The sequence below is a fragment of the Cyprinodon variegatus genome, unplaced genomic scaffold (genome assembly GCF_000732505.1).
Source record: "Cyprinodon variegatus isolate N-32 unplaced genomic scaffold, C_variegatus-1.0 Scaffold1045, whole genome shotgun sequence".
In the NCBI taxonomy this organism is placed as follows: Eukaryota; Metazoa; Chordata; class Actinopteri; order Cyprinodontiformes; family Cyprinodontidae; genus Cyprinodon; species Cyprinodon variegatus.
In genome coordinates, this window is record NW_015151498.1 from 205,978 (window position 1) to 225,912 (window position 19,935).

The 19,935-nt window shown below is 38.4% G+C and overlaps 2 protein-coding genes across 4 annotated transcripts; both read left to right on the forward strand.

Annotated features, from left to right (window-relative positions):
* On the forward strand, window positions 1–1,727 carry mif (macrophage migration inhibitory factor (glycosylation-inhibiting factor)). Its single transcript, XM_015399756.1, has 3 exons — window positions 1–204; window positions 1,198–1,370; window positions 1,452–1,727. Exons 1-3 carry the CDS (start codon window positions 97–99, stop codon window positions 1,516–1,518), a joined length of 348 nt encoding a protein of 115 aa, XP_015255242.1. The 5' UTR covers window positions 1–96; the 3' UTR covers window positions 1,519–1,727.
* A 2,433-nt stretch (window positions 1,728–4,160) lies between these two features.
* LOC107101024 (zinc finger protein 648-like) lies at window positions 4,161–16,899 on the forward strand. 3 transcript variants are annotated; one of them, XM_015399767.1, is made up of 8 exons: window positions 4,161–4,297; window positions 5,613–5,969; window positions 6,068–6,195; window positions 7,591–7,638; window positions 8,687–8,744; window positions 9,792–12,492; window positions 14,655–14,758; window positions 14,872–16,899. In XM_015399767.1, exons 6-8 carry the CDS (start codon window positions 12,216–12,218, stop codon window positions 15,808–15,810), a joined length of 1,320 nt encoding a protein of 439 aa, XP_015255253.1. In that variant the 5' UTR covers window positions 4,161–4,297; window positions 5,613–5,969; window positions 6,068–6,195; window positions 7,591–7,638; window positions 8,687–8,744; window positions 9,792–12,215; the 3' UTR covers window positions 15,811–16,899. The 3 variants fall into 3 exon arrangements, with proteins under 3 accessions (XP_015255253.1, XP_015255251.1, XP_015255252.1); XM_015399765.1 differs by lacking the exons at window positions 14,655–14,758; window positions 14,872–16,899 and having other exon boundaries at window positions 9,792–12,219; XM_015399766.1 differs by lacking the exons at window positions 14,655–14,758; window positions 14,872–16,899 and having other exon boundaries at window positions 4,201–4,539; window positions 9,792–12,219.
* Window positions 16,900–19,935: the final 3,036 nt, after the last annotated feature.

Below are 19,935 nucleotides of genomic sequence, written 5' to 3' on the forward strand. Positions count from 1 at the left end.
AAGAAGAAGAAGGAGGAGCGTGGCTACTTTACTGTGAGCAGGAGGAGGGATCGTTTATTGCAACCCGATTAAGTGAGGGAGAACTCAGCAATAACCATGCCGATGTTCGTGGTGAACACCAATGTGGCCAAGAGCGACGTCCCTGCGGCGCTGCTGTCTGAGGCCACGGAGGAGCTGGCTAAAGCGATGGGGAAACCAGTGCAGGTAGGCCCGGCTGGGGGTCACCGGTGCTGCAGGGTCCCAGTGAGCCCGCATGATATGTAAACGCTTCCGTTTTCTACGTTGATTAAACTTACTTTTGATGCCATGTGATTTGCAGAAGTCATATTTCATACTAACATGTGCAGTTATTTTCCTGTGTGAAACTATGCAAACATGGCCGGAACCGATGAATGATTAACCAAAGAGGGCACTTTATTTAAAGCAATGCTGATATGATTAAATCAAAATCTTTGTTTTTAAGGTCTCAATTGCTGAGATTTAAGTACAAAAGAAAAAAAAAAAAAAAAAAGAAATTATTACATTATTGGCTCATGCTACAACTGCAAGTCAGCAGCCAACACCAATATCCCGAGTTATTTGTTCCCATTTACTTATTAAAATGTTGAATAATGGAATATTTTAGACTTTATTTTGGAAAAACTATTTTCATCGCTTTAAATGTCCTTTATTTTTCTTTAGTTTCTATATCCATTGTTTTTCTACATCATTTTCTATGTATTTTGTATATTTTGAACGATCTACACCTGGGTGAAGTCTAAACAATTGGCAACAATATTCACCCATATTAATTATATCTGTAGGTATAAGAGGTTAGTATGTTTATATATTTATTTGTTTGTTTTTTGTTCACTTTCATATTCTTTTGAACAATTTCTGTGAGTTTTAGCATAGAAATCATAAAGTTTTATTGGCTCATAGACTGTCACAGCACTTAACTTGAATTGCATGAATTTTAGGCCCTTCAGTTTCACAATTATTTATATTGTGAAGATTGTTGCATTTTGTGATCATTGTGCAGCCTTATCTGAAATGTCTAGAAGACATAAAAAAATAAATAAATAAATAAAAAGTCGTAAGAAACCATTAACCAATGTCAACAGAAATTTGAATAAAACCTGCAATGCGACTTCTCTATCTAACACTAATCAATTTGATCTGACTGTTATTTTTTTGCCAATGTATTGTTTACACCAGTATATTGCTGTGCACATCAACCCAGACCAAATGATGATGTTTGGAGGAAAGGGAGACCCCTGTGCACTCTGCTCCCTCCACAGCATCGGCAAGATCAGTGGCGCTCACAACAAGCAGTACTCTAAACTCCTGTGTGGACTGCTCAACAAACACCTGGGTGTCTCTCCTGACAGGTAACAAAAGCATTGAGTTATTTGACATTAAACATTAAAGTCAGTTCCCTTTGACCCGTTTTCCCATTTTTGTCATTTCAGGATTTACATAAATTTTGTGGACATGGATGCAGCCAATGTGGCCTGGAACAGCACCACGTTTGGCTGAGTTTGAAATCAACGCTCTCAAACAAACTACCATTCCAACATTCTCCTTCGTTACAAACCTAGTCAAGTGATGAAATAAAGAACAGAGACCCTCAGAAACACATTAGTACTTTCAGAATATAATAGGCTTGCCTAAAAATTACTTAACTGGACCCCTTTCCTTTGCACTAAGTCTTTACCATTCGGTTAAATAAATAAAATCCTGTAAATCATAAATGAGATTGTGTTTGCTTTGATTGTCTCTACATTTCAGAAGAAAAACACGAGAGATAACTGCAGAAAGAAGGCTCCATGTTCGATTACCAGCCCGGAGTCTTTCTGCATGGAGTTTGCATGTTCTCCCTGAGCATGCATGGGTTCTCTCTGGGTACTCCGGCTTCCTCCCACAGTCCAAAATATAACTTAGTTTAATTAGCTTCTTTAAATTCTCCTTGGAGTGAGTGCGTGCATGACTGGTTGTTTGTCTATGTTGCCCTGCAATGGACTGGCGACCTGTCCAGGGTGTACCCCACCTCTCGCCTGTAGTCAGCTGGAGATAGGCACCAGCAGCCTTCGCGACCCTCCAAGTAAGCATTGACAATGTGTCAAACACAACTACGCATTGATTTTGTGTGAATATAAGCCATTCAGCCACTTGTCCAATTTGAGCTGGTGCTCATCGCTTATTTCCCATTTGCTGAGAAGCAGTCAAGTATGGCAGGCTGTATTGACATTTATTAGCTAGACTGAATATGTAATCCAGATGTTTCAAATGATTTTCTTCCTTGTCAAAATTAACATTTTAGATATCTGAAATGTAATTCTTACTAGTAAAAATTACACATGAATACACAGATAAGCCCAATTAACATTATTCCTATCTAAAACCTTCTTCCTATCTAAAAATGAATTCTTGTGAGGCTGAAATCTAATTTCAAATCTCCATATTAGAGCATTCAAATTGATTCAAAAGATTTCTATCTTAGGAAAACCAGTGGATGACTTATTGACTCAAAAGCAATTCCTCACACCAAACTTGCTTATAGCGACAGTGGAGAGGAAAAACACCCTTTTAACAGGAAGAAACCTCCAGCAGAACCAGGCAAGGTGTAAGCGGCCATCTGCCGAGACCGACTGGGGTTCAAGTAGACAGACGCAGACATACAGAAAAAAGCAGAGATACAAAGTGCTGATGAAGATTCTCAGTCATCCAGGTCATAGTCATTCCGTAAAAATTAAAAAAATATCCACTGGACTTGGTTTCCAAGATTTGAAGACGCTTCACCACCTCTCCTGGGAGCTTTCTCAATTCAAATGTCTTGCGAGCATGTTTCCAAGTGATACAAGGCTGTGTCTATATAAGACTCAAACTCACTGCAGATCCAGACATTGGAATTGAGAAAGCTCCCTGGATAGGTGGCGAAACGTCTTCAAATCTTGGAAACCAGTGGATATTTTTAGAATTTTTATGGAACAGAGATACAAACCGACATCTCCCATGTCAGAGGACGGACAGAGCACATCCAGCCGAGCATATCCAGCCAGACACAGTCAGGGAGACGGGAGTTCACTTAACAATGGGCAGAGGTCAAACATCTATAAACAAAGGTGTTGATGGGAGCAGCACAGCTGATATTTCTCTCCAGGATGGAGTCACAGCCAAACTGGACCAGACGAGATGAAGCTACTATGAGAAAAAGCAGAGAGAATTATTTTCAGATATTGAACTAACAGGTTCTGCCGAGTGGGAGAATAGAGATAGAATGATGAAAAGGGGTCCCTATGTCCTAAAGGAGTCTAAGCCTATTGCAGCATAACTATAGAGATAGCTCAGGATAACCTGAGCTACTCTAACTTTACACCTTATCAAAAAGGAAAGTTTTAAGCCTAACCTTAAAAATAGACAGAAAAAAGACAAAAACTATAACTAAAAGATCTGCAATCACCTCCCACTCTACTTTTAGAAATTCTAGGAACCACTAGTAAACCTGCAGATTGAGAACGAAGTGCTCTGTTAGGAAAATAAGAAACAATTAGATATCTGATGTAAGACGTACCTCGGCCTTTTGAAGGATTTATATGTGAGAAGGAGGATTTAAAATTCTATTCTGGCTTTAACAGAGAGCCAATGAAGAAAAGCTAGGATAGGGGAGATGTAATCTCTTTTTAATTTTCATCAGAACACTGGCTGCAGGCTTTTAACTACAGTTTCTTAACATAAAAAATCTGAATCATTGCAAGAGGAGCTGAAAAGTTTTTGGGACTCGTAGAAGTTAGTTGGGAAAGCCATGCTACATGGTTGGAGATGGAGGAAAGAACAGGAGCATCTGGATCTTAAAAGTTTAGGATATTAAGAATCAAGAATCAAGTTTAGTTTATTGCCAAGTAGGTTTGCATTTACAAGGAATTTGACTTGGTGTTGTTAGTGCAGACAAAAAACAAAAAAACAAATAAAAAAAACAAACCAACAACAACAAAACAAAATAAGATAGAAGATAAAGATACAAATGATAAATAGTGATTATATTAGATAAAGATGTAGGATATTGATTTCTTATATTATAGATGTAAAGTATATACATTTATTGGTTAATATGCTGTCATTTTCCCCCCCACAATCTATACCAGTAGATGGCGTTAATACATACTCAAATTGTTTGAACGAAGAAGAAGAAGAAGAAGCTCCAGAGACGTCATTGCGATAGTCGGCGGGAAAAAGTCAGTTTGGGCCATCGTTCCATCTACTTCGACTTGTTTACCTTACTTTCACTGACACAAAAAAAAACCCTCCCATCCCGTAGGTGAGCCAAGGCTAGCTTCAAACGCATCCTGTCTCCCGGTGAATTCTTGAACGACTATTACCGGTTGCTTTGGTAACCACGGTGCTGCCCACTGATCTCTATGATGGCTGGATTATGCTAATGCTAGTTTATCCGAATGCTAGGCCGTAGCTATCACATTGATAGTATATTTAACTTGCATCTTAGATTCTGAATAATATTGATATGAGGCTTCAATGTGTTGGAGTGGATTACGAAACGCGGTATGTTGTGTATATCTTCGTCGGTTTTAGACAGAAATATGGCGGACGATGATCATGTTTCCTCGTTTAGGTTATCAAAGTAACTAGAGGCTGATGTTGTGAAAGTTGCCTATGAGGCAAAGTTTAGTAAATCATATTTTTGGTCAAAACTAACAGCATCTGTCCCCCCTTCTTTGTAACGTTTGCTTCTTTTGATGCTTCTAGTTAAGTATCTTTATTTTAAAAAGGAAGTCATGTCTGTTTCCAGTTACAACAAACCCAGCCTACTTTAGAGACGGATAAAAAATAATCAAATCTCTGGGTATAGTTCTTTACCTAATTAGGTAAAAAAGTATTTTCTAACTTTAACATGTGGTATCAGTATTGCTTGTACAGTTGGAAGTTGCTTTATGATAAATAATGCAGAATCATAATAAAACAAAGAAAATATAATTTGCTGTGTTTTCTGTTACTCTTCAAGTCCAGCTCTACAGGTTCTGTAGGATTAAACAAACTAACTGATGGCATTAACTTACATACAATATATTATTATTATATGTACTGGCATTACTTAACACACTTGGGGATATTATAAAGGGATTATTAAGACAAATTGGTTTCTGTTTATCGAAGGCTAATCTTCCACAATCATTTGCAGAAATCCTTGGTAGTATAGTGGAATGATTGTTTATTTTAAATCTGTCAGATTTTTTTAGCATTAAAATTCCAACACCTGAGTTGCACAAGTTCACGTTATTGTGCATGGAAGGAAAACTGTTACTTATTCTTGAATTTTGGTTAAATAGAGGTGTTTGGACTCACCAAATTTGAAAGGATGCAATCAAGAGCTATCTAAATAATTTTGCATAAGCTGTTTATTTTGTTGTTCCCATGATAGCGAGTTTCTTATTCTGTTTTATTGCACTGTTGTGTGCTCTGAACAGGTTGTTTCAACATGCTGGTGAAATAACAGCATTGTGCATCATTTACTGTACATGGCATGATTGATATTACAAAATTAAACCATAGAAAATCCATTTTTGTTTTGAAGACAACCTTAACCTGATTATGTGTTCTTGTGTTTAACCAATCAGGACTCCCACAACCTCTCACTGTAATTAAAGGTTGATCATCTCCAATCATGTCCGACCATCTGATGCGAGGTGTCCAGGTCCAGCTGACCACAGCGATGGACAATGTCTTGAGGACGACCGTGTTTGAAGTCATGAGGATTTTTGAAAGCGCGTTCCATGACCATAAAATGGAGTTGGTGCAGAAGGGAGAAGAGATTGCTCAGCTCAAAGTAAAGCTACAAACTGCAGAGCTTAGGATAAAAGACTTTGAGGTGCACAATAAAAGAGGAGCAGAGAAAAGTAAAACTCAGACGGAGCCAGAAGTTGTTTCAGATTTCCCAGAGCAGTTTACAGTTGTCCCTGAGGTTGATGCTGAAGGTATATAAAGTTTTTTTTTTTTTTTTTTTTACCTCAAGTAATCTAAATATTTACTACAGTGGAGGTTGAACATGCTTTCTATGTTTGTTTTTGCACAGTGCCTGATGACTGGTGTGCTCCACTTTGCGATGATACAGCGACCAAGCCAGAGGAGGGTTTTTGTCCCAGCGTAAGGCTGCGACAGTTTTCCATTCCTCTGTACCCTGTCCCACTTCTTAAGTACGAGGTGTGTAGATGAATGGGGAAGTTTTTGTTCACTGAAGTCTGCTAGTTTCATCTTTACTCTTTTTGCATGTGAGGCTGGGTTGGTTGGTTCAAAGAAGTTACCAGTTGGAAAATTTTAAGATTTGTCTAAGAATTTGGAGAGTGTAACCTCTGGCAAAAATTGTGGAATCTCCAGCCTCAGAGGATGTTCATTCAGTTGTTTAATTTTGTAGAAAAAAAGCAGATCACAGACATGATGCAAATATAAAGACATTTCAAATAGCAACTGTCTAGCTTTAAGAAACACTAAAAGAAATCAGGAAAAAAAATATGGTCGTCAGTAACGGTTACTTTTTTAGACCAAGCAGAGGGAAAAAAATTATGGAATCGCTCAATTCAGGGGAGAAAAAAATGAAATCATAAAAAACAAAAGAACACGTCAAGACATCACTCGTATTTTTTTGTACCACCTCTGGCTTTTATAACATTGCAGTCTCTGAGGAATGGACTTAATGAGTCACAAACAGTACTCTTCATCAGTCTGTTTGATTGCTGTTCATAGATCAGCTTTGCAGTTTGGAGCCTTGTCATGGACCATTATCTTCATTCTATTCCTGTCATGTCTATGATCTGCTTTTTTTCTACAAAATTGAACAAATGAATGAACATCCTCTGAGGCTGCTGATTCCATCATTTTTGTGGAGGCTGATATACTGATGGACATGGTGCCTATAGTAGAGAAGCCTGGCTTCCTTCGCATCATAAAAGTGTGTGATCCAAAATGTGGCCCGCTGAGTCGTAAACACTTTGCGGATGTTGCGCTACCAAAACTTCACAATGAAACACGACAAGCGCTCTGTGAAAAATTGGAATCTGCTTTGTTATTTACAACTACTGCAAATCTTAAGTCCACTCGATCTCTTCAGCCGTCATGAGAATCAGACTTTTTTCTTGCACCTGTGTTGAATATATTGGTGTACATTTTTAACTGATAAAAAATCAGTACAATTATTGTTGGGTGAACATTTATGTTACTTGCACAAGATTTATGTTAAGAATATGGATGTTTAATTTTTTTTTAACCAATCATTTATTGTTGACTAAATATTTGTTACTTTGCCCAATATATTTCTGAATAATATTTTAAAATCGATTTTAAAATCGTAATTGTCCAAGATGACAAAAAAAAAATCGAGATTTTATTTTTTAGCAATATCGCCCAGCCCTAGGCAGACATTAGGTAAAAATATCCCAAGTTACTGTCAGATCTACTCTTTTATTTATTTTGTTCCTTTTAGCTCCAAATTAAATTGCTTTGAGTGAATAACACTGGATCCATTTAACGTAGCAAAAAGTGTTGTTATCTGAATGCTTGATTGTAATGCAAAACAATTGACTTTTAATTTTTTCTCCTTAGCATTTATACTCTGTCAGACATGGAGCCAGAGTCAACCTTGGCAAACAGGTAAAACATGACATTAACCCAGTTTCTAACCTGAACTATTTGTGCAGTGTGAACGCTGCTTCTAAATATGGGTGACAACACTGAGAAAACTAATGGAGAAAGTTGCCGAATTCCTCACATATTCACAAAGTGTATAAATCCATCCTTCTCAGACCTGCAACTGACATCAGTCCAAGTTTGGTCCAACAATAATTTACAGCTGACATTAAGTATACAGATCAGCCTCTTGCACTACATGCAAATTATTGTGGAGTCTCACATCGTTGACTAAACAACAAACCAGCTAAACAGCTGAACAACCTTAATGTTCAGGTAGCATTACTGAAATTTAACCAAGTGATTTGTGTATTTTCTTGCTAACACTTAATGAGCCTTATTGTGTCTTGACTAAGAAGTAAGGAAAAATAATCAGCGACTTTACATATTGCAGCAACAATGAAAACTGTTAAGTAAAGTACAACGCCTTTTGTTAATTCTAGTCAACGGCAAGAAACCAAGGGGAGGTGGTCTTACTTTGTAACCTGGTACAGATTCATTTTGAATAGAGGGGAAATATCTTAACCGTCCCGCTTTGGGGGGACATCAGAGTGGGACAGTGGCAAAACAAGTAAACAGAAGAAAGGGCACAGGTACATATAAGATTGAATAATAGAAAGTTCTAGAAGTTAGCAACAAACAAGCAAAACACTATGTGGTTATTAATGAAATCTCATACTTGAGTAAAAATACAAAATGTTCATAAAACAAAAAACAAAAAAAGCAGCCAGTTTATGGCATGATGAAAAAAAAAGAAGACTAATGACTATAAGCCTATCAGCTCCCACTGGCCCCGAGCACCTCTGAAGCCAATAGGAGGGTGTCTGTCCCCAAGGCCTTTTAAATGCTAAGCATCAATTTGAATTTAAACCCCATGATATACACAGATGTCAGTGCCAGGTCTGAACATGCAGAGAGTTGTGTTTAATCATGGTAAAACCCACAGTTCTCCCTATTTTCTATAGATAATGTGTTGCTCTTTAGGAATATAATGAGTCATTAAATTTTTTAGGTTGACATGGGAGCCATAACCCTGGGGAGAAATCTAGGAACCAGGAGATCCACAAGAAGTAAGTTGGTTTATGAACGGTTTTGTCCTTTGGGAAATCCTACCATTCCTTATGAATGAGCAGAGCTTTTCATTAATAAACACAGAAAATTCTGTTGGCTTTAGCATGAGCTGACAGGACCTGACCTCACACTCCTTATAGACTTTATCAATGAATGGTTGCTGGACAACCTTTAAACGATGATTATTATGATTATTAGCCATAATGAAGACTTATCAGTTCCAAACTCCATTTCCAAAAATCAGAAATAAATGCTTGGGAAAAAAATCAAGTGTAATAGCATGTGTTTTACATAAATTTCACTTTCTAAATTTAAGACATTTTACATTGAAATTGAAGAGATGAAAAAGCAAAGCAATAATTTTTAAGGTAGTCAAACCGCGTCTGTTTTTTTGGAATACTGCACAGAAAATGAACTCAATTATTTCACCAGCAGCTTTATTGCTATCTGTCATGCTCTCTATAGACTAAAGAGCCGTTCGGACAGTTTGTCCTTTTCCTGGATAGGTGTCAAGGTTTACATAATTGGCATGAACAGGATGACTGAGAATTAGCAAAGACAACATAAAAAAAAAATAAAAAAAACTTGATTCAGCCTTTTCCAGACAAAATCATGATTTTATTTTTTACAGATGCATTTCTGTAACATTTTTCACGAAATGATTGACATTGTCTCCATGATGTCATCTTTCGATTCATCAGCCTCATGAAATTTTGAGTAGGACACAGTCACTAGTGTGTTTGTGTTTGTATTTCATTTAAGCCGTACTTTAAAAACATGCTGCATGAAATAACAGTTTTCTCTTTATCGAGTCTGTCTATTCATAACCGCCTTGCTGTAACGGTTTAGGTGAGGGCGAAAAAGCTGAGGGTTTTTATGCAGGTTAGATTTTCAGGTTAACCGTACCTGATCTTATTTTTTGGAAGTTAATTTCTCCCTTTTATTTACCATATTGTTAAATATAGAAAAGATAAATCATTTAAGACAAGTCAGTTCACTAAATTCATGCCACAGCATTATATAATACTCTTCTTTGTTCTTCCCAGGTTCTACACGAAAAGAAAAGGAAAAGCCCTCCCAAGATAAAGACCTAGCCGTATGTCACCAAAGCAATCGCCCTCCAAAACTAAGTGGTGACCTCAAAAGATTATTCCAAGGTCTCAACACGAATTACTGCAACCTTAAAAGTTTGGGCCGTCTACGGAAAAGGAAGAGTGAGGGATCTTTTGGTGATGAAGAACAAAAAGAAAAGAAAGAGAAAGAGGACTTATCAGAGCAGAAAAATGAGGAGAAACCAAAAGAATCCGAACCAAGTGAATCCAAGGCAGCCATTCTGCAGTCAGTGAGAATGCAGAGCAAAGAAGCATTCTCCTGTGGAAGGTGCAAAAAGTCATATCCAACAAAACCTGGCCTGCTTGTACATTTGCATGCTCAGGTGAGTTGCGGGGGTTGCAACATGGTCTTTTGCTTCCAAGAGGCTCTTGACTACCATATACGATTTTGTGAAAAGCACCAGGCATTGATAAAAAGAAATCACAAAGAAGATGAAAAGATGGTTACTGGTGAAGGAAATGTACTTAATTCCAGCAAAGTGATCATAAAAGAAGAGAGGCCGAGTTCTTCTGCTGTTAAAAGCAACACATCCCGCGAAGAGTATTCCTGCAAACACTGCGTCTTCAAGACTAAAAATACCGGCAAATGGAGAAAGCACATGAAAATTCATGGTGGGAGGATGATAACTTGCAGACTGTGTCCAAGGAAGTTCTCTCGGAAGCCTTCTCTCAAAGCACACATAACAAGAATGCACAGCCAACGCACCGATCCAGATGACAAAAGAGGAGACCTTGGATGGACAAAACCCTTGGAGGATGTCGACGAAGACAAGAATTGAAGAGACCCAGTAAATAAATGGTGTCTTCTATAAAATCCCAAGGGGACATTGTATCCACACAGGAGAGACGCTCTCCAACTGTGACAAGTGACATGCAACATGTCGCTTCCTCACTCTTTTACCATCCATAGGAAGAAATATAGGTGGGCTGGAAAGAAGTGCAGCTCTGCTCTGGAGGAGATCTCAGAAAACAGAAGGACTGATGAGCAGCAGTCTCTTACATCCACCATGCTGTCTGTGTTTGTGCAAACCTGTAAAGATTCTTTTATTTCCTAAACCATTTCATTAAAACTGAAAGATGTCTTAAATTGCAGGACAAACTTAAAAAAAGAAAAAAAACTGCTTTAGTTAGCTTCTGTGTTTCCTTGTTTTTCGTTTTTATTACAGCTCTTAATTGTCACAAAAAGACCTAGATGTGAAAGCTGTAAATGAAGCCAAAAGATATTGTTTGGTAAGATATTAGCTTTTTTTTTGTATGTTTTCAATTTGTTGGTTTGACTTATTATTTGACACATCTTTGGTAATGTTTTATCCGTTTTGTATGATTGCATTACTTAATGTTCTTTATCTGTGGATCTTGTCACAGAACTGTTTATTACCTGTGACAGGTGAAAAAGTTAAATGTTATTTAAAATTGGGTAACTCGCTCAAGGATTTCATTTAATTTAGTTCTAGTTTGAAATTTATAAGGAAGGTCTTTTTTTTTTTTATTGGTTCAACTGATAATTTCAGTTTAGTTGTCAAAAATTGGCCTAAAAATTAATGGGTTCTATGGTTGTCTTAAACGTGAACATACAGTTTGGGATTTCTTTGAAATATTTGGAACAGTTGTAAAATGTCTTAAAAATTGAAGACTGGTTTTTACACAGACTCATTACCTGTTTGAGTATTTGCTGATGCCTATTAGAGCTTGGTTCCTCTAAGGAGTGCTGAGATAAGAACATATATTGCAGTTTTTTAAATAAATCGTTTGCATTTTTTTCAACCACCCGTTTGATTTATATTTGTATTTGAAATTGTTATCTCTTTAATATAAATCAAAAATATTTTTAACTGCGTTACTCTCATATATCCTGCCTACCTTTACCCGCTGCTGAACGGGATTTTACGTTATCGCGAGATTTGCTGCCATAGGTAAGTTGCTGACCTGCTATATGAAACGTGCGTTTTTCCCTCCTTTCTAAGCTCTAACATTCATTTTATCTTGCCAAAAAAATTATATTTGTCCAGTAATGTACAACCGTTGCATCGGTCGGACAGTTTATGTTGCTTATTTTGTGTCTATAAAATAAACGGAAGTGCTAGCTAGGTGCTAGCTAAAAGTGGCTAATGCGACCTTCGGATCTTTGTTTACATAATTATTCAATGAAAACCACCGCGTGAGACGAGACAGTTATCGTCTCTCCTTTAACGACTTTTTAACCCAATTAAACGGAGCACATGTATCCAACGTTACGTGCGGCTGTTGTCATTTAGCCTAAATGTTAGCCTGGCGGTTTCTCAGCATGTGATATTTTTTATAAGCTCAGCGGCGCGTAGATCTGTCTGAGGATATTGAGTTTGATTTACAAACAGAAGCATGGAGGCTGTGAGGGGTGTTTTCCACGCTCAGCTGGCCACCGTCATGGATTCCCTGCTCGCTGCCGCCGTTTGCGAGATCGCCAAGATCTTCGAGAGCAGCCTGTGCGAACAGCAGGCGGAGCTGGTGCAGAAAGCGGAGGAGATCTCCATGCTTCGCTGCAGGCTGGAGAAGATGGAGAGGAGGTACAAAGCCAAGGAAGGGGGCACCGAGGAGGGAGAGCTGTCATCAGGAGTCAGAGAGGGCAGTCTGAGGCAGCAAACCCAGACAGGATCAGGTATGGCACATTCTATTTTATTGATCTCTCAGAGGCGTAGCCAGACATTTTTTATATGGGTGGCCAGGCAATAAACAATGTAGACTGAGGGGTGGCCGGAAGTGAATAGGTGCCAGAACCTCAGGGTCAAGTCCAAAGATAAGACTAACTATACTTTCCTACAGCCGTTGCTAACAAATAGAAGCATATATTTGAACATCAGCACTTTCTAGATGAAAGGTAAAGTTGAATCCCAGTCGGCCTCGGCTCACACTGAGTCTGGTTCTGCTGGAAGTTTCTTCCTGTTTAAAGGGAGTTTTTCCTCTCCACTGTCACTACAAGCATACTTAGTGTGAGGATTGCATTCAAGTCAATGAGTCGATGCAATCAACTGGTTTTCCTTAGATAAAAAAAAACTTTGAATCAATTTGACTGTATGATCTTGTGAACTGTAAAGTGCCTTGTGATGGCATGTGTTGTGAATTGGCACTATAGAAATAACATGAATTGGATAAAATACTTTCAGGTTTGTGTTCTGGGGCAAACATCTTTTCCATTGTCATTTCTTACCTACTTTTATCAATCATTCTGCATAACGTTGATATTTGCAAGTATTAATATCTACATAAATTGATTATTTAATATGTTTTTATTAAAATAGTAATTAATCTATGATTTTGACTGAAGACTCCTAGATGACTTGCAGAGACACATCATTTTCTCTTTACCCCATAAAACACAAAATCTAGTTCTGAAAACAGTAGGAATTCTGTACTTATCATCTTTAATGTTAGTATATTGATGTGTATAATTAATCAGTGGTTTTGTTGTCAAGAAATTATGAATTCATGAAAAAAATAGTAAGTAATATCTGAAAAATTACTGCTGCTACCATCAGTATAGAGGGAAAAAAATGGTAGGGGTGGCCAATGATTGGCTAAGGGTGGCCATGGCCACCCCTGGGCCCCCATCTAGCTCCACCTCTGCTCTAGACCACACTGTGAGGATGTTGGCTGACAGTCTGAACAAATAGCCCAGTAAGCTACAATCTTAGTCCCTCATTAAATTTAAGAAACAAATTGGATCTATAAGGCATGTTGCAGTTTGGTTATATGATAGGTGTGGTTGGTGACCTGTGTCTGGGTTTAAAGAATTTCCGTGCACTGCCAGTCAGCTAGCAGAAAAAGGATCATGCCTCTAATTTATTATAAATAGAAGAAACAAATCATATAGCTTTTTTAAAAAATTTAAATGAACTGAATGAACTTAAAAGCCTATTTTTATAATCATCCAAAAAATTTAAGACAGCTATGTATAAAGTGTAGCTTATTCATGTAAATTAGCATCTATATCAGGGGTGGGCAATTCCAGTTCCTGAGGGCCTGTATCCTGTACCTTTTAGATGTGCTTTTGGATCAACACACCTGAATCAGATAATTAGGTGATTAAAACGACTCCGGAGGAACAGACTGCATACTGACGAGGTAACTCAACCGTTTGATTCAGGTGTGTTGGACAAAGGATGGATCTAAAAGTTGCAGGATACCGGCCCCCAGGAACTGGAATTGCCCACCCCTGATCTATATGATTGTTGTTTAAGTTGACCTTATTTCAAAATTAGCTTCTGGACAAACTGCAGCTTTAATGTCTGTTAATCAGCTGCCTGCATACTGGGTTACCCAGACTAACTAACCAGTTTAAACCTGCTAGTTGATTACTGCATCACCGTTCAACTCTACTGCTCAAGAACTGCATATTTTAGATGTTCCTCTGCTCCAGCACACCCACATCAAACCGATGCTATATTTCCAGGCCTGGGCTTAACATCAATGATAAGCTAATGGTGTCATTTAGCCAAAATTCCAGCTGTTTGACCTGCATCTGAAGCACAGTACTGAGGGCTGAGTTGGACACCCCTTCACTTATGCATAAAGTGAAATGACAATAAACAGTTAAATCCACTAGTAATTTGTTTGTTTTTGATGCTCCATTTTGAAAGTTTTTGCATCAAACAAAAAACAAAACCAAATACTTCATGTTAAGAAGGTTTTAGGTACTGAACTCTGGTCAATAAAGAAGCTATACTGCAGTAATTGTTAGCCTTTCTGCTGAATGTTATTCAGTGTGACCATTTTTGGTAAACATGTCAGAGTATGCACTGAACTTTTTTTCTCTCTGCATAGTGCTGAATGGGGATAAAAATTCACCTCACTCGGAGCCAGAGGAGGAACTCCGCATGCTGAAAGAAGAGGTCACAGGGCAGGAAGGAGCCTCCATAAAGAACGAGGTCAGCTGTCTGTCTACTTCCCCATTGAAACACACACTCTACAACATGATTTTAAGTTAATGTTTTTGCCACTATAAATACAATTTTTCAAATTGTTTTTTTTTGTTTTACAGCCGGTTAGATCACGGTCTGTTACAGGCCAACCCACAGATGGTGACATTTGCATCTCCCAAGCTGGCTATGGCTCTCCCAAGCCTGATTCTGGTCTACTTCAAGCAGGAGACTGGACTGGACTGAACTCGACCCGCGGTGGTGTTTCAGGTCTGGAGAACCCGCACGGGGATAGAAATGTCTGCTCTGCTACAGCTAGCAGCAGCATTGGCAACGACCCTTCATGTTTCCAACCTGGTTTCGGGTCGGAAGAGACCAGCAATGAAGGTGACGCCTCATTTGTTTTTCTGGACCAAGAGTCTGAGAACCAGAACTCAGAGGAGGGCTCAGAAGAAAAGGAGGCAGATCTTATACCAGCCACCTCTGCTGAAGCGCCATGGCGACCAAGAGATGAGAGAGTCGCAAGAGGTCACGTCAATCACGCTCGAAGGATCACTAATGTTGCTAGCAGAGACCCGCTGCGGCCACAGTTGAACGCTCAGCTGCTCGCGGCACGACAGACAAACACTCTTAATCACCCCACGACCCCCGCTGGAGGAAACGGTCGCCCTTACTCCTGCCCGTACTGCACAAAGTGTTTCACCTACCCTTCCCATCAGCGCAGGCACCTTCTGCGGCACACTGGCGTCAGACTGCATCCCTGTCAGTTCTGTGACAAGAGCTTCCTCACGCCGTCAGAGCTCACCGTGCACACTCGCACGCATACGGGGGAGCGGCCTTTTGGCTGCGCTCAGTGCGGCAAACGCTTCGCCCGCAGCGGCAACCTGAGAGCCCACCAGCGAGACGTCCATATGGGGAAGAGGCCCTTCGCTTGCATAGAGTGTGGAAAGAGATTCGCACACAGGGGAAACCTGAGGGTGCACAATCACAGAGTTCATCAAGGGGATCCGTACTATACTGAGGCTCAACCGGAGCCTGACGGCAACCAGAATGCTATATAAAAACAGCTGAAGATCAAGGTTATTACGCATCACCTTTGCAGCAATTTGGAACGATTTCTGTCGTTTGTCTACGTTTGACTCTGTCAACCAATTTAGGTCAAATAGATTTGTGAATGAACAGTTATATTTATCTGGAACAAAAAGGCTGCTGATGTTAAAGAAAAATAAAAACTATTGGGATTTGTTTTCCTTTTTAAACATACTATGCTATTCATTATTTAAAGCGATTCGTCTATAAGATCACATTTGTGGATAATCGATTGGTACTACAGCTTCATCAAAAAAGTGTTTCCAGGAAGTCTCCTTAAAAAGGGAAATTCAACATAGATTTTACATAGATTAATTACACCCAGGGTGAATATACAATTCTCCTATTTTATTCTGTCTTGATGGTCGTGGCTTACAGCTAATAAACCCATATTCAGTTCCTCATATTATTAGACAATCAAAAGAGCTTAATAAACCCATTTATGTCCGGCCATGTTAATGGAAGGTAAAGGTGTGGTAGAAAAAGGTGCTTATGTTAATAGATTTGCACACCCGTAAGATAACTGACTGACTTGTGCTTGAAATGTTTGCACAGACTTGGAGGGCCATGTCACCTGGCAGCATTGGTCTTTGGTTTCACAAACACAACATCTGATATTAACAAGTCAGAGCAGCTGTTTAGTGAAAGATTTTAGAGCAATATATTTTTTAAGAAGCTTCATGTAGGTTGTTATTTTAGATCTGTTAACACTGCAAGGTCTATCACAGGACTTGGTTGATCAGAAAACTGACCTGACTGAAAATTTAGATGGAATTAAAAAGTTAGAAAATGCTTCGATGTTTAAATTCCCTCAGATCGATCTGTGCTCATCTGTCTTTTCTTTGAATATAAAGAAACGCATAGCTAAAAAGAACAAAGCTCTTCTTCAGCTGAACATTCAGTGTTAGACTAGTCAGAAAAATGGTTCAAATGATTTCCTTATTTTATTTTAAGAAGTGTAAATGTAAAGCAATCACTCAGTGTGGCACAAATGCAGAGTTTGCACTCCTTTGGACTCCCTTGTTTGATCAATTCTATTAGAGCTCATGATAAAAAAAAAAGAAATAAAAAATGATTTCTCTTATCCTACATTTTCTTTATTTTTGGTTAACAGGGCACGTAATTAATAAGCAGCTGTGTAAATGTTATCACAGTTTTGTCACTCCATACCTTACATGGAGTGCACTCATTTTATTTTGATAATACTTTTCTTTCTTTTTCCAAAATCTAATAGTTAAAATTTGAATGCTACTGTTTTTTGTATGTAATAGAGCTAGAAATTATTTTCTAGATCTATTTAGGATTTATTTCTTTTCTACTTGCACCTATATTTAGAATATTTTTCATTCGCTTCATTTATCTCTCCATCTACAGGCTTGTTATATAGTCGGTATTGTTTAAAGTTAAAAATTACAAAGTAATTTTGTTTTTCATTCATCACTAAGTGATTTTATAAATGTCATTTTTTGAGCCAATTTATTTTCTTTAAAGCAGATTATTTAACTGCTCGATGAGAGTGCTTCTTTTTTAAATGATTTTAATACCAAGACATTTGCACTATCCCTTTGCAGAAAACTACACGTCAGGTTTATTTATAAACGCTCTTGTGAAATGCTTTGATGTAGCAGACCAAATGTCTGAGACTGTCTCCCTGTTTTCAAGTAAATTTTGCATCCTGGGATTTTCATCTACAATAAATAAAAATGGGCAGCGAAGTAAGTTTGTTGCAGTGTTTTTGGGAGACACTAGGGGGCAGTGCAAATACAAGCTAAGGTCTGCAGAAATGTCTCCAGGCAAATATTGTGATGAAAGTGTTGCTCTCAGCAGGTTTTTACCTTGTGTCCTACATCTGTCACTTCCTTCCCTCATACATGCACTCATGTGTCATGGAAGGTCAATAATGGATTTGTTTAAATTCACATGTTTGTTCAAATTAAAATGTGAAATGTTACTTTCTTTACCCTCACAAATGCTAACTTTTATTCACAAGTATGCAAAATGTGTAAGTTTCATTCTCATTATTGTATTTTGAAAATATGTTTTTATTTTGATTTTCTGCATACTAGAGATGCCCAATAAACATTTTGTTTTTTTCAGACTTTTAAATGTCTCATTGGGTTTTCATGGAGAACCTCGTCTTGGTTTTTGAAGAAATAATTTTGCACAAAAACAAAACAAACAGCAGAAACTATAAAGGAATTTAATTGAATGCAAGATGTTTTAATCTACCTTATGAATACCTTCTGCTCTTTGGTTGCTGTCAAGTCTTACATTTTATTTTAACAAAGGCAGAAAACTTCTGTTTTTGTAAAACTGAAACCTAAACCTTTAATATAATAATTATTTAATCTAATGTATTTTTTTCCTTATAGGCTCCCGCTCAGCTGCTGAGTCCATAGATTGCTCACAGAATGACAACATGCAGTGACCTCCCCTTCCCCCCTAAGGTCACCTGTGTTTGTGTGAAGGTCACTTCCTGCTTAGGTTATAAAAGCTGGACATTTATTGAAAATATACAGGCCAGAAGCTGTGCAATAAAGACTAACAAGACGTCTGCATGCTTCACTTTTTGCTTCAACATTTATAAATCTGACTCAGATAAGGTTTACTGTCTGCTGTTAATGTGGGCGGATTGCATTGGGAAAGCTGGAGGTTCTTGCAGACCTTTAAAGTGCACACAATTTCAGTACTGTATTTATGGCCTATTGAAAGCATAAGGTCTGATCATCATTAATTTGTGCAGGGCATGGTATCAGAATGCAGTTTGTTGCAGATTTTCCACATTTTTTAATTGTGCTTTTGAAAGGCAGATCATACCTTAATGATTTTTTTTACATTGCATGGGTTTATCTAGCTCTGCAGGCTGAAAAAATGTGAATAAGTTATTTTTATACCTCTGCATTCACCCAAAGCAGTCAGTCCATCACCCTGACATAAATAATCTGCAGGAAAAAACCCCTCCGAACTTGTCCTCTAGATGTAACATAGATTTTCTCTCAGACTTCTTTTTGTATTGTTTCAGAGACACTATACTCTATTTTAAACATATAGTGGTTGCAGGCAGATGTCGCTTGAGTAAACGTGTACAGGAGTCGAGGCTGTTTGGGATTTCGAGCTGCCCAAAGGTTGTTCATTATCCACCCAAACCAACACCTCTCCAGAGGCAGTGGTTTCATGCAAGTTGCTATTACAGTACTGAACGCCCCCCCCCCACCCAGCCCCTTAGGGGAATTATGGAGCTGTCTCCTGCTCAGGGCACTGGTTGATCCATCGTCTGCTGACTGTATTTAAGCTCTCCTTCAATGTGCTAATGGTGTAAAACTGGATGGAGGCTGCAGAGCTTTTAACTTTCGTCTTATAATGCCCTCAGCCTTTGGGAAAATGCAGATTTTATGGCTGCTGGGCTCTAAATATTGGTAATCGGTGGAAAACAGAATAATCAAGTAGGGAAAGGTTATATGTACTGCTTTAGCTTTGTGTACATGGATTCTTTGTAAAGGTTGTTAGATTCAGTTGTGTCTCCTGGTCTCATAATTTGTTGGCTGACAGGTTGAGGCAGAGGGCAGGGTGGAAACATGTTATCCTCCTCCCTCACATTTCCGAATGTGTGCGTGCATGAGAAGCAGCATGTTTGAGTTGGTGTTCTCCATAGGCTGCTTGTGGGTTGCTAAGAAACCATGCGTCTGCACGGTGGAGAGGGGGGGTGGGAGGCAGCAGGTCAACAGAGGCAGACGCAAGCGATGCAGGGTCTGATTGGACGCAGCTTATTGTCTGTGATAAATGATGGAGATCATTATCATGTTGACGAGGTGTAGGCCTGAATCGTGATGGGATCTGCCATTTGGCCCTTTATGGAGCATGAAGTCTATTTATCTGGTTCAGGGTCTGCCTGCTCTGCTCTCCTTGTTCTACAAGGTGAAGAAGCAGTAAAAGAAACTAATAAAACATGGCTAAATCAATAGGATATATATACTATAAGTAATGTATCTCATTGTTCACTAGTAAGACTGATCGCATCTCATTTTTATAAAGAAAAATAAAAGGCATTAGAAATTATTAACAGAATAGAAAAGAACATCCATTTATTGTCCCACATT